The 14,492-nt window shown below is 45.9% G+C and overlaps 1 protein-coding gene across 1 annotated transcript in view; it reads left to right on the forward strand.

Annotated features, from left to right (window-relative positions):
- Nucleotides 1-1,713: 1,713 nt before the first annotated feature.
- PARD6G (par-6 family cell polarity regulator gamma) overlaps nt 1,714-14,492 on the forward strand; it is a 67,547-nt gene continuing 54,768 nt past the window's right edge. Inside the window, exon 1 of the mRNA XM_074146663.1 lies at nt 1,714-1,983. Within this exon, the coding sequence (XP_074002764.1) occupies nt 1,912-1,983 (72 nt within the window). The 5' untranslated portion in view covers nt 1,714-1,911. The remainder of the gene's footprint in view (nt 1,984-14,492) is intronic.

The raw sequence follows: 14,492 nt of genomic DNA on the forward strand, positions 1-14,492 counted from the left end.
GTGGGCTGGAATAACATCCCACCTGAAGTCCCTGCTAATGCTCCCAGCAATGCCAGTAATACCAGTATTTCCCCTGGTTGGAGGCTACATGACAAGACCAGTTCTTTAGCTACTGATTAACTTCACTCCAGTGAACGGGCCTTGTTGCTCCAGATGTTGAACCACTAAACCATATGGATCCAGCTGTTGGATTTCAAGGTCCATCTCTAAATGGAAACATCCCAAAAGGGATGTTCAGCCCCTCAGCACCCCAGGGATGCTGTATCTCCACAGCTTGGCCTCCGCCATCACAGCAGGAAAGCAAAGCCGCTGCATTGCTCATGCTAAGATAAAAAGAGGGAAAGATCGAGTTCATACAAACATTTCCTTTCTCAGGTCTCTAGACTTTATTTTTCCAGTTTAACATACAGTAAGCCTTCCAAACACAGCGCAAGCCCAGAACATGTGGCAAATGTTCATTTCAGATCCATTTTCCAATAAGCTGGAGCTGGTTTGAAGCTGAGGCATATGCTTTGATCCTCCCACTTGGAGTCACATGAAAAGTCAACTGAGTTCTTCTTTTTTTCACCCCTAAATTCATGGGTATTGCCCGTCATTGCCATTGACACCCGCCCAGCGGGTCTGGGGGAGGGGAGATGGGCGACCTGTCACGTCTGCTGGGACTTTTGTGCTCCTTCCTCAGACGGGCAGACGATCCTCCTAGGAGATGTCAAGCAGAAGAAAACTGGTTGCACAGGTCTGTGCCTTGTCCTCGGCTTCTTTACATCACGACTGATGTTTTGGGCAGGACCGTGTAGGAAAAAACACCACTGTCAAAGGCTCTCAGGGACTAAAAGAAATTGACTGAAGGGAAAAAGGTCTGTTAGAATTATAAAGGTCCTTGGCAGACGATGGAAAGAAATAAGTTCCTTCGAGATTCTCAAATTAATAACCTAGCTAATTAATAAGGGTTGCTAGCGGAGGGAGGCAGTCCCCTGATTTATTTCCAGCAGGGAGTGGTGGAAACTCTCCTCCCAAACCTGACCAACGGTGGCCTCAAATTAACAACTTGCAGCATTTTTCAGATCCCGACGCTCTTTATGAATAATCACTGCTGTCTGGAAGGTTCCTGCGGGTCTCTGTGGCACACAGCGGCCACCTCCGAGCCAGGTTCTGGGGGGGGACGACGACACCCATGGCATCATGGTCCAGGGGCTACTTTGGGTGTACTTTCTGCATCATAAATGATTTTGGCAGCGGGGCCGGGCACGTGACAAAAGCCTGCCAAGCCTCCGTGTAAAGCGATTTTTATTTTGCACCTGCACCACTGCCAGCCTTTCGGGGCGTTTTGCCCCGAAAGGCTGGCAGTGGTGCAGGTGCAAAATAAAATAAAATCAATTAAAAATAGCTTTATTCCGGGGCGGCGTGAGGCCCCGAGCAGCCCCTCCCGCCCCGGCTATCACCGTCAACCGAGGCAATTCCCGCAGGAATTCCCTGGCTACCGCCATCCCTCTCGCCTTTCCTGCCCACCCCCCGCCGCCGCCGCAGCCGCGCACACGCGTGGGAGCCGCGGCCGCCGAGGGGCGGGGCGCGAGCGGGGGGGGGGGGTGGCCAAGCGGGGAGGGGCGTGGCGATAGGGGCGTGGCGGAGGGGCGTGGCCTGCCCCCCCCGCCCCCCCGCCCCAGGCAGTCCCGCCCGGAGCGCGAGCCCAGCGGAGCGGCCGCTCTCATTGGCGCGCCGGGGACAAAAGTGGAGGGGTAGCGGCGGTGCCGCGTGCCGGGCCAACGGCTCCCGGGGGCGCGCGGCCCGCGGCGGGCAGGCAGGAGGAGTAGGAGGCGGCGGCAGCAGCAGCAGCAACGCTGAGAGGAGAAGGCGGCGAAGGAGAAGGTGGTGGTAGGGGGGGTGGAAGGCAGCGGGACCGGGACCGGGAAGATGAACCGGAGTTTCAACAAATCTCAGACTCTGCGGTATCTGGAGTGCAGCGCGGTGGAAGTGAAGAGTAAGGTGAGGAGAGAGCGCGGCGCGGCCTCGACCGGCGACGACGACGACCCTGTCCCGGCTCGTTCCCGGCGCCCCTCACGAAAATGAATGGAGCACCACCCCACCTTCCCCCCCGCTCGGTACCCCCCTCACCGACCGCTTCCCCGCGCGGTGCCGCCGGAGCCGCGCGCCAGCCGCAGCCCGGAGAGCGGTGACGGGTTGGCGGCAGCCCGCGGAGAGGCGGGATCCCCGCTCCGGGCGCAGCTCCCGGCCTCGCCCCCGGCGAGCCGCCCCTGCCCGGCGTGAGGCAGCGGCGGCGCCGCGACCCGACCCTTCCCCACCCGCTCTCGGGGCGGCGGCGTGGCCGGGGCGGGCGGGCGGGCGCCGGGGGCCCGGCGCTCTTGCTCGATCTTTTGTTTCGCCGCGGGGACTTCGGCGCTAACTTTGTGGGGCAGCTCGGAAAGCGGCGGTCGCCGGGCCGGGCGGGAGGGCTGGGGCTTGGGCCGGGGGCGCCGGTGGGCGGGTTGGAGCGTGGAGGCGGTGCCGGCCGGCCCGAGGTGGTCCTGCCTGCCCCCCCTCCTCTCCGCAGCACCCTGGGTGCTTCGACCATCTCCAGTCCCTCGGTGCGGTTTAGCTGGAGGAGCGAAGGACTTGGGGGTAGAAGGGTCGGGTGTCCCGGCCAAAATCCTACTGTAGGTCCGAGTCGGAGAAGCTGGAGCGATGTGTATGGGGTAAAGCTTCACCCTTCTGCGGCGGCTTTACCTGGGGCTGCCGGCACCCGCCATAAGCCAGCCGGCTTCTGCAGGCAGGTATTGTTGGGGAATGAGTTGTGGCCTGCAGGGCTGTCATGTGGAGAAACAGCTGCCTGCCAGAGCTCGGCTTCTTAAAACGATGGCATTGGTTGGCCGTGTCTATGGTTGATCTTGCCTGGACTCTCTTCAAGAGGCTCTGGTCACTCCTGGTTGAACCGGCACATCCAAGTCTTGCCTGCCACCTCTGTGTGCAAAAATAAGTAGCATTTAAGCAAGACTGAGAAATCTCCCAGGAAGCCTGTGTTTTATATCCATATAACAGAAAAGGCATAGGCAATGTGTAGGTTGAAAAGAGTAGGGAGTAATGTTAACATGTCCTGGAACTGCACGCAGCTCTGATCGCCTGCTGAAGTGGTATTGAAGGCGATGTCTCTGGGACTTTGTGCTCAATGCTCCCTGCTTTTGTCCCTTGCTGCTGTTAATATTTGCATTCAGATCAAACAGCATTGAGCAACACAGAGGCCTGAGGATGGTGGGATGGCTTCAGTGCCATCTAAATGCCATTTCTAAATGTGGCACCTGAAGTGTAGGTCGAGGCCCTTACTTCCTAACCTCCTATTGCCACTTTGAAGGGGCTCAACTGCTCTGGAAAGTTTCATCCTGTTTCCATTGTTGCAAAGTTTTGGTTTGGTTTAGAATCATAGAATCATTTAGGTTGGACAAGAACTGAAAAATCATTGAGTCCAACTATAATGGTTCTAAGGTGTAACCCACACACAACATTCATTGTGGCCCCCAAATGCTCCAGATCCCGTTTTCTAGTTACTGAGTTACACCCCATTCACAGTATGAGCTTCAAACTAAAGCCTTAACCACAGATAAGAATTTTAAGTTCATCCTCTCTCTTCTACTTTAATATTGCCACAGTTTGAGTTTGTTCTATTAACAATTAAAAAACAACCTTATAATGAGCACCTCAGAGCCTGCTTTACAGCTGCAGGAATCCTGTAAGTGAATCCTATGTAGTTGTACCGACACAGTGATTTCGGGAGGTTGTAAGTGTAGGAATGGCTGTGGACTTCTGGAAAGAAGGAAAATAAACTTGTATGGGTGGGGAGGGGTTTACCAGAGGTCTTCTGTAGCTCAGCGTTGTTACTTTAAACTGTACTGCACTGGAAGGAAACTTAAAATAGAGGCTAAACTCAAAGTATCCTGCTGAGGGCTCACACCCAGTGATGATCCATTAATGTGCAGTGTGGGTCAGTGCAGGCTGTGCTGTTGAATTTCCTGGTGGGGTTATACTGTTAGTGTGACTTGTGCGCAATAATATTTAGACTGTTTATGTAGCAGGCAGTTGCGGGTTGTTGGCAAACAGAGGTTGGTACTGACATTGAAAGATAGTTTTCTTTTGTCTGTAAAGCTTGTAGGTTCCTTCTCATGGAGTTACTCCTCAGTGGTTAGAAGTAGATATAGTGAAAAGGCCTGGCGAATAGTACCTGGCAAGATACTGTATAAAGACCTTAGATCTCTTGTTAAAACATGGTAATCTTGTAGGGTCAGTTATGATGCTGTCTGTCTTGTCCCTGTGTATCACTGGGTTTTCCTGCTGTGATCACCTGGAAATTCAGATTGGCTTTTCGTGGATTGAGTGGACTATCTAAGACCGGGGAAACAAAAAGATTTAATAATGCTGCTTTTGGGAGCCGTATGTAGTCAGCCTCTTAAACATTTAGTTGCCAGTGTTTTGTAAGTATGATGCCTGTCCGGGCTTGCCTGAGAACTCGAAAGTTGAGTCTGAGAACTCATGATTTTGCAGCTATCGCCTGAGAGCACAGCCTGCCAGGTGAGCGGAGGTGGGTGCAGCTCAGCCTCTGCGCTGGGGCATGCTGCTGGCGGGGGATCAAGGGATTCTCAGGTGGCTTTTCAAAGGCTGGGGAAGTGGCAGGCCGTGGGCAGGTGGAATCCCTTTTAGCGGAGGAGCCGGCTGTGAGCAAACACTGCTTTTACACAACAGTGTGAAATAGCTTTTCTCCTCTGAAGATTGAGTTGGACCTGAAGGAGCTCTGGAAAAAATAGCTGTGGGGAGTTGGATGGGTGATAGTCTGCAAATGCTGGGTTTTTGATAGCCCTGCCTCTGTTATGATAACCAGGTGGTTCCTTCCTAAAGGATAAACCACCATCCAGCTGATATGTTGCATTAGTCACCATTCAGAAATGGCTCCTGTGAAAACTGACCAAGGTTTTCCTGAGTTCCTTTTCTTAAAAAGAAAGTTCTTGAAAGTTGGTTTGTGCCCTTGGTTATTGGAAGGGGAGAGTTTTGTCAGATCCTTAGTGCCATACTGGATAGGACTCTTCTCTGGCAAGCACCAAGTATCATTAAATCTTAAGATTCTTGATGTGTGTCAGTATTATTTAAAAAAAAAAAAAAAAAAGGGGAGGGGGGTAGGGGGAGAGAGAAGAAGGGAGGAAGCATCTTGGTGGCTGAACTCACTCCAGTTTTTCAACATCATTCTTGTGTTGAAGGACCAAAAACTGCATACGGTATTCCTCTTCCCTTGTCCAATAGATGTGTGGAGGATGGTATTTAAGCTCATCTAAACCAGCCTTTACCTTCCCTGGACCTAGCTTGACCCATCACCCCCACTGGGAACGTGACCCGGAAGCATGCTTCAGCTCCCAACACTCGTGTCTGTGGATGTTTTCATGCCTTGTGACTACCTAGTGTGAACATTTGTAGTGATACATTCTCCGGCTACATGTCTCTGCAGAAGGATGAGCTTTGTGCTGTGTAATACCTCTTGGCATACATCAAGTTGATTTTTCTCTGGGTGACTGTAAGGTGCTCGAATCACTGTGTTGCAGCAAATATTGAAGGGGAAAACGGAGCATCAGCCATCTGTGCATACCTCTGTTTTCAGACATGGCAGTGATGGAAATTGCTATAGTCTTCTGTTTTAAGAAGTCCTCTTCCTTCGGGCTCTGTGCTTCCTCTGTCTCCTCCCCTGAGAGCTGGCCTTATAATCAAAACACTTAAAAGCTTATTGCTAGATAGGAAAGCGGAAGGATAAAGAGAAACCTGCTTAGAAATTGGCACGTCTTAGGAAAATACTAGTTTAATTGTAACTACACCTTACCCGTCTTCTCCCATTTTTCAGGACAGAATAAATTAGAAGCTCACTTCTTATCTAGGTGTTGTCTGTGTAGCTCAGGATTAATGTTTCAGTCCTTTTAGACAGGATCTGAAAACACATTATCTCACTGACTTAAAACAACTGTGGATTCTCATGTGTCTAGTACTCACTGGCTCCTTTCCCCCCATTGGGTGACAAGTGAAGTATCTGTCCCCTCTGAAGAAATTGCCTCTAATCTCTGAAAAAGGTTTCCAGATGACCCTTTCTCCCCCTCTTCTCCCTTTTACCAAGAGTTCCAGTGCGTGAGATGTGTGGGGCTTTTTTTGTTTGTTTTGTTAAGAATCTTGCCTGCAGCCAAGAGATCCCAAACCTATTTTTCATTTTCTCTCCTTAGCTTTACAGAGAGCTTGCAGGCCCCTCTCCCCAGGAGTGTAAGTCTACAGAAGAATAAATAGTTTTAAAATAGGAATTCCTACATTAATGGTGAGACTTCTCTTTAGTTATAGCTCCATGTAGCCCATCATATCTTGTCCTGCTCTGAGTGAAAAGAGACTTATTTTTTTTCTTGACTTGTATATATAGCTTTTCAAATAGGAGGGTAGCTATCAGCCCAAGTGTATGTTTCTTTTCTAGTCACTTGGATATTATGGAATAGTAGAGGTGTAAGATTGCCTCAGGCCTTTAAACGGTAGCCCTTTGAATTGTTTGTGAAAGTGTAGTGGTTTTTTCTTTTTTCTTTCCACTTTGAAACTGACAGTTTTGTGTTTCTGGCATAAAAGCAGCAGAGAACTATTTTTCTACTGCTACTATATGATTTCCTGCAAGCTATATACGTGAGTAAGAATTCATTTTTTTTTTTTCGAAAGTGGCTAAATGTACTTGTGGTTCCCTGAAAATTAGTCCTTTGGGGGAAAAAAAAACCCCTTGTTGTTGCTGAACCCTCTCAGACAATGGAACTTTTGATAATGGCTGAGGATTATAAAAGCATAGCTACTTGACTCAGGTGCTGAGTGTGACATTTCTGCCTTATTAATAGTGTCATGTTTTCTTGCATTACAAACTGATTTACAAATTAACATTAATGTGACTAACATCCTACTACTATAAACAAACTCATTAAGATAAATATACCCAGTTAACTATAACCATATTTTTTTTTACTCTCTTCTCCCATCATGTTTTGACTTTGTTACAGTAAACGTTGATGTTCTAATGGATGCCGCAAATGAATGTTTAATAAGTTTTCAATCATATTCTGATGTGTCCAGAGTATAGACATGATAGTGTTATGGTCCTCAAAGAGAAGCATGTTGGACATCAGCTATGGTCTGTGGTCTTACAAAGTCACTAGCAGGTAAAATGATGATGTGTTTTAGTCTGGGACAAGTGTAGAAGTCTGTGCTTCAGCAAGCCTGTCCAACTGTTAGACTGATGTAATGTCCAAACAGCTTGTGGGTGATTTGTCCTGCTCATGTGTCATCTCCTCTTTTTAGGAGTGTACCTGTGCTTCTTACAGAAAAGATAGCTTTTTGAAACCTTTCACATCTTTTTTTTTTTTTTTTCCCCCCTCCAAAAGTTGCTGATACTCCTCAGACACCTTTGCATGTCCACATGACTGTTTAGCTCTTACAGTATATGTACACACATTGTGTATTTGAAAGGTATAAACACCAAGCAGTGTTACAACTAGCAATAGCAGTAAGAGCAAACTTGCTTTTACCAGTCCCCCTGTAAAGAGATTTTAAAGGTCTGGTTCTTCTCTGACTGGTGTTAACTAAGTGAGAGAGGTCGACAAATTGTTTTCCAGCCTTTTGTACTTTGATTTCGCTCTAGCCCTGAAGCCTTACAGGCCTTCTGAAATTTTAAGAAATGCTTTCCATGTGTGGCACGCTTTAAAATTGATCAAAAAGCGTCACTCTTCCTAAACCTACAGGATGTTAAAACAGACTTTAAGTCTGCTTTAAGTTTTTAAGCATTACTTCAGATTCTTCCAAGTTAAGGTCATACTTGTCATACCTAGAATAAAACTAAAATAAGTGTAGTGAAAAGCCCTGTAACCAGCTGATTTAACTTCTGGTTTTGAGCTTCAAAACATACTTGGTTATATGCAAACCAAATGTGGCACAGACTCAGAAAACCGCAGTGCTTCCCCCGCTCAAATAAAGACAGTATGCCACAGCAATAGCAACTTGAGATGGTCTGGATTGTTGCAAAATGTGTCAAGAGAAAGACTGTAAACTTTAATCTCTTAAGAAATCTTGCCTCTGTTCCTTTCCCTCCCAGTTTGCTGAGCTTCTCATGGCAGGTATTGTGTTTATTCTGATGTGCTAAACAGCATCTACTAAACTCCTGGTTACTCTGTTACTATAAATCTTTGTTTTTCATAATAGGATGACTTTCTGAAGTGGTCATACCTAGTAAACTCAAGTCTGTCTTTAGATGGTTAGGTGACTTGAGAGAAAGTGACCGCAGCTGAACAAGTTACCATGCAGCAGCTGAGCCACAACAGTTGGTCCTGTGCATGCTTACTGCCCTTCACAGATGGGAGGCCAAACTTTTCAGGTGAAAAGGTGTTGCACAAAAAGTCATTTTGTGATAGTTAAGATGACAGCTGCAATAAGCCCTGTCAGTGTAACCATCTTCTCTGGCACTATGTGAGCAGAAGTGCCTGTAGGAGATACGGGGAAGGCTGGGCAATGTGCTTTGCGTTACCTGGCTTCACAGAGCATGGGATGGAGGAGGATATGCTCTGGTGTTAGGATTATAGTCTTGTGCCTTGCGTAACAAAACAAAAAAAAGTCAAAATCTATTTACGGAAAGATGGTAGTTCCTCTGACAATATTCCCGAAGTTAGTATACTGTTACAGGCTTGGGTGCTGGCTGTGCTAACCAGATGGTTATCGATATGCCAATGATGCACTGACCAGAAAGCTAGGGCTGCTACTTTGTGTTTCAGCACCTCCCATACTCTCCTACTCTTGATCCTGCCTCCAGGTTCTCACCTTTGCTTTTGTAATAATTTATAGCCTAGTAACTTGAGAATTTCTGATCTGCTTAAAACTTTGTCCAGACAGTCTGTCTTATGTGAGTAGTCTTCTGAATTTCAGTCTCACCACACAGAAGCAATCCTAAAGGATATTGAACAATGGATATTTAATTTACTGGGGTGCTCTTTAAAGTTGAAAAGTTGTTTACAGCCAAGTCAGAAAAGAATGTCTCCTGTATGAGGTTAAATACCTGTGGAGGCTCTGTCTGGCAGGCTGCAGGACACCTCCAAGGAGTTCTTCAGGGGTGCAATTAATAGTGCTTTCCTCAGTAGTCCCTTATCATTCCCTTTGTAAGAGACTTTGTGCGCACTTACTCTGAGCTTTTAGTAACCAAGAAACACTCTTCCAAGGATTGACTGCTTGCCCCTAATTACCTTTACAGTGAAGGCCAGAAGTTAAAGATGAAATGCACCTTTGGAGACATTCCCTCCCTCTAAGTGAAGGTAAAATCTCCCTGTACAGAGGTAGTTGCATTCCCATTGGAAATTCCTGAAGTTAATTGAGGCAGAAATGTCTTGGGCAGGGTGTGGTGCAGCAGCCCCAGGGCTACCTGGCCTGGGGTCATCCCTCCTGCTTCTGCCCTGCACAGCTGTTCCCAGTCCCCTGTCAGGTCTTGCTAGGTGTGTGTGTATGCGTCAAGTTACTTCTCTGCAGCTGTCGTTGGCCCTGAGCTCATGGGAAAACCTCTGGTGGAAACTAAAAAGGTCCTAAATAAATTTGAAACCAGACAGAGCCCTCGCTGTTTACAGGTGTGTTGTAACCATGCAGATATCTCTCAGTAAGTGCCCAGAAAGTGGTTTGCTCTTGCTAGAGACCTGTACTAGAGCAAGGCTGCCTTTCTGCAGGAAGCTAGGCTCAAGGGATTGTCTGCTGTTGGCAGTGTTGACCAGACTTCCTGATTCAGTAGCCCTCTGTCCCTCTGGGTGACAAGGTGCCAGGGGCTTCTTTCCTCCTCATGCTGATGGTGACATGCCATGGATGTATGCATGCTATGCTGTATTTGTGCTAAAGCTATGTGGTGTGATGGTGTGTGTGTGGTGCTTGGTGTCCTCTTGAAAATACGGGATGAACTTGGTCTACATCCTTTGCAAACAGACTTTGGTTTGTTCCAAGAGATGTCGGGGGCTGGAAGAAAAAAGGAAGAGATTTGATTCTAGAAAGGTAGACCAACTACTTAAGGGAAAGATTTATTTTAAGGGCTTTGCTGTGAACGACTGTTTCTTGACTGTGGGTTTAAATATTAAGAATTGAGGCAGTGAGGAAGGCTGGCACTGTGTGCTTCTTGGAGGCAGTACTGACTGAGGGACACGATAGGGAGAAAGCTGCTACATTGGTGACCTAATAGGAGAGGAGCTACTGGAGCATGAGTGGTAAAGAAAGGGATGATGACTTCAGAAGGACAGGATGGGAAAATAGCTTTTAGGTATAGCTATTTTCACAAACTACCACAAAGGAAGAAATAGTTGGGTGGTAGTGAGGCAAAAGGGTGTTTAGGAAAGCTAGGGAAAAGTACAGAGTGACAGTCAGGTGAAGTACGGGTGTGCAGATGAGTAGCTGAATGGTGCCCATGGATTTAAGATACTGCACAGAAATGATCTGGGTAATTAACATTTAGATATATGCAACTGCCTGTATGAAGGGTGGTATTGGAGTTCCAGGCACTGGGGAAGGCAGTGTAATGGTCTTGTGCCCAGTAATCATGAAAGAAGGTAGGTGAAGTGGGGAAAATGGTCAGCTTAAAGTTTTCTTTGAGCTGAGCATCTGTGAAGGTATCGATAAGAGATTCCATGAGAGGTGCCTCTCATGAACACAAGCTGATCTGAGAACGATGTGAATGGAGAAAAAAGCTGAATTTGTCATCTGAGTAGATGCAGAAGAGAAAAATGTTGTCATAGACTGAACCTTACAGACCATTGGAGGGGTTGCAGAGGCTGCTTTTCAATTGAAAAGCAGAGACATGAAGCATTGTGTCTAAAAAGCATGAAAATAAAGGGGTTCCTTTGGGGGGAGGAACTATTGAATTGAAGATATTAAAGCATGATTGTATTTCTATGGGGGAGTGAAAGGTGAGAATACAAGGGAGAAGGGTAGGAGTATGGCACGATGCCAATCAGGAAAAAAGTTTGAGGGGGAAGGTAGTGAAATTGTGATGGGGTTCCAATGAAGGGCAAATAGAACAGAGGCTGTCTTGCTCTTGTGACTGTCTCTTGGAAGAAGCAGCAAGAGGTGAATAGGGGATTGAGCAGAACAAAATCCCACACTTGCCACCAGCTTGATCACTGGGATGGAGCAGAGCTGCTTTGGGGGAGCTGGTTGAAGGGGAAAAGAGAGAACTTTTTGCAGAGAACACCTGCTTGGTGGGTGGCATCTTGCCACTAGCAATAACTGCTCTAATAGTGGGAGCAGAGCAAGAGTGCCGGGTGAGCTGGGGAAAACATGGCTGGGAATAGAGAAACACATACATGAATGTGACAGCAGAGCTCTGAAGTCCCACATGAAGTTAGCCAGCATAAAACCATTCACATTCAGACTTCTCTTCTCCTCTTTCTTGGCTTCTGCTGCTTCTTACTGATAAAGCAGCCCTGATCAGGTTTTCCTCACTTTGAAAATCTCACAGGTAAGCAGAAATTACAGTCTGTGCAAGGATGAGAGTGTTTGTTTTTCTTTCTGTTCCTGATATTTAGTTCATGGGAAAAGTAGGTGGCTAACGTAATTCATGTTTATTGCTAAATGTTGCTCTTTGATGTTTTCTTATTACAATAGCCTGAACTCAAAACCAGCAATAAACTAGAGGGATGGCACCTTGTAAACATAGGGCTTCATTTTTGACCCTGTAAACTTTTTGAAACTTAAAATTTAAAGAAAAAAACATTGGTCTCTTGCTTGCAAATAACTCTTCTGTTTCATTGCACAAAATAGCAGCCTTCCAAGTAAACAAACCTCAGAATCCTGCTCCCTCCTCTCCTCTGACCTCTGGTCTCCTTAGCCAGAAAAAAACCCACTGTTGATTGCTCTTGGTCAACCCGTGTAAGTTTTGGTCAGCTATCTGTGACTTTCTTCTTTTTTTTTTTTTTATACAACTTTTATCAGAACACTTTGGGGTTTTTTTTTTGCTATTTTTTTCTTTGCATCTGTTTTTGCTCAGGGTTCCTGCTTGATGTGTAGCATTTTATTGGGTGCTTTTTGTCATTTAGCAGTAGAGAGCAGATCTAGCATAGTCGCTGGCTGACGCTTTGGAGGATCTTGGGACAGAGCTTATTCTTTGTGAAAGAAAATGTACAGTTCTTTATAGGTTTTTTTTTTCAGTCAGACTAAATTCTTTTAAGTTCCCTTGGACCCTCCTGTCCTCTGACTTCTGCAGTAGTAGACGCTGTATTTGCATGAGATAAATAGGTTACAAACATTTACTTTATTATGGAAAACTAATCTGCTTGTTAAAACTGTTAGTTTATCAAACAGTGTAATACAGCATTGTTCTGGCAGATACTCTGCTGGCAGACAGCCGGTCCTTGTGTCTTTCTGTGGAGGGATATACTAAAGATGAACTTTGTAGCTTAGAAAAGAAGACAGTCATCTTGGCTATCTGTGCAAAGCCCTTGAATTTGTAGTTTCTGCAAGATATGTGGTGGATGTTATCTTGAAGTCCTGACTGAATACAATGCAGAGTACCCAGTCTCCAAGCTGTGTGGTACTGCAAAACCTGTTATTACTGTGATACTCTCTATCAGCCTCATTTAGGAATGATGAATGAACGGTCACTGCTGAAGCATTTTTTTCCCCTCTTCTCAAAAGACATGTTGACAATGGTTGCTGTCTGTGTGTATGCAGGGAGTGAATTAATCAGCTATACTACTACTACAGTAATATTAACCTTTAAACAACAAAACATTATCCACATTATCTGCTTAAATCTCTTTTGAAGAGACTTTTCCCTCGTGCTCCTCTCTGCAGAATCACCTTCTCGCTCTCTTGCTTTAAAGGGCTGCATCATGCAAAAAGCACAAGTGAAATCGCTTCAATTTGTTTATTGTTGCCCTGTTCCTAGGTGAAGGAGATGTCCAGCCTCAGGAAAAGCCCAAATGACAATGTGAACGAGTTCATTTGACAATACAGCATTCCCATCAGACCTCAGTGCCCCAAGTCTGCAATTGCATCCCTGTGGGGGGACTGTTACCCACATGTCATGTTCTACTGATACAATCATATCAAGTGTGCCCATAGGGGTTAGGCTGGGAGGCCTGGCCCTTTCACCAGCTGTCCTCCTCTCACATGGCAGCTTAAGCTGATCTTTGGGTCCTACTAATGTGTAAATAACCATCCTTGCTTCTTTCCTCTCTCCTTTCCTGTGTCACTTTCCCGCTGAGGGTGATGCCCCAGCACAGGAGCTGGCCTGTGCCTCGACGCATGTGTTGTGCAGAGCAGAACCAATGGGCTGCACCGGCAGACTGTGTAGGGCAGGTGTCTGGGCTGTTATGTAGGATGGGTGTTATACTAGCTGGGGTGAGACTGCACAGCATCCACTTCCTTGTAAGTACCATGCATGCTAATGGTCCTGAACAAGTCATCTGTTCAGTAAACAAGTGGTTACTGGGATTGGCATCCAAATTCCTGGTGCTTTTTTGGCTGAAGGAATCCTGTGTTCCTGTTCAGGTGTGCAGAGCAGGAGAGGCAGCCCTAAACAAAGCCTACAAAGATCTTGTTCTCACCCCTTTAGTTTACCATGTAGATGTTAAATTCGTCACTTGAAGATGGTGGCTTCTTGTTTGAATCTAGGAAAAAAAAAACTTTAAGATAATTTTCAAATAATAAAACTCAAGCTTTATTTCAGTTTAAACTGTGTCAACAGAAGTTGCCACTTGGATGTTTCTGGAGAGGAGGGAGGGGGTTGAGGACAAAGGAGGACTGTGTTTCCTCCATTGGAACCAGCTGTGGTTTGTTCGGCTTTTGTGCATTTGGATGGGCACTCTGAATTGAAATCCAAACTGGAACTAGCAGTTAATATTACAAACAGCATAATTCGACTAAACGAGCTTTCAGATGATCACAACTAGGCTTTGATGCTGAAGAGTGGGATTTTCATAACTGCGGAAGTAATTTGAGAACATGCTTGCACCCAAAGCCAGTAGGGTTGTTAGTGTTTTGGTTGTGTTTTCTTTTTTTTTTTTTTTTTTTTGCTTTAAGATGATTATGGTGATGATTCATACTTTTGTTAGTCTCGGCAAAAGAGTGGTTTGCATGTATAAGTCGATTTAACATCTGAGAACCTTTAAGCAAGCCATTCCCCATTTTGAGGAAAACTTTATATTCAGAAAAGTCTTGGGTTTTTTTTTTCTTTTTATTTGTTTATTTGTTAGTTTTTTTGGTCTTTGGTTTCTTCCCCTGGTGTTGACTGACTGCAAATGAGAACTTCCATGAGATCCTAGTCACAGCCTTCCTTGTTCAAAGGATGTTCGTTGTGGATTTTTTAGTTTACTAGTACTATACAATCTGAGTTAAGAAATTAAATGTACTAGAAAGATTATTTAAGCTACTTAGTTTAACCAGATGGCTGTTTTTCACTCTCTTAATTTGCTTAAGTAGAGAATCTAATTTTTTTCCTCCTG

The sequence above is a fragment of the Numenius arquata genome, chromosome 4 (genome assembly GCF_964106895.1).
Source record: "Numenius arquata chromosome 4, bNumArq3.hap1.1, whole genome shotgun sequence".
Lineage (NCBI taxonomy): Eukaryota > Metazoa > Chordata > Aves > Charadriiformes > Scolopacidae > Numenius > Numenius arquata.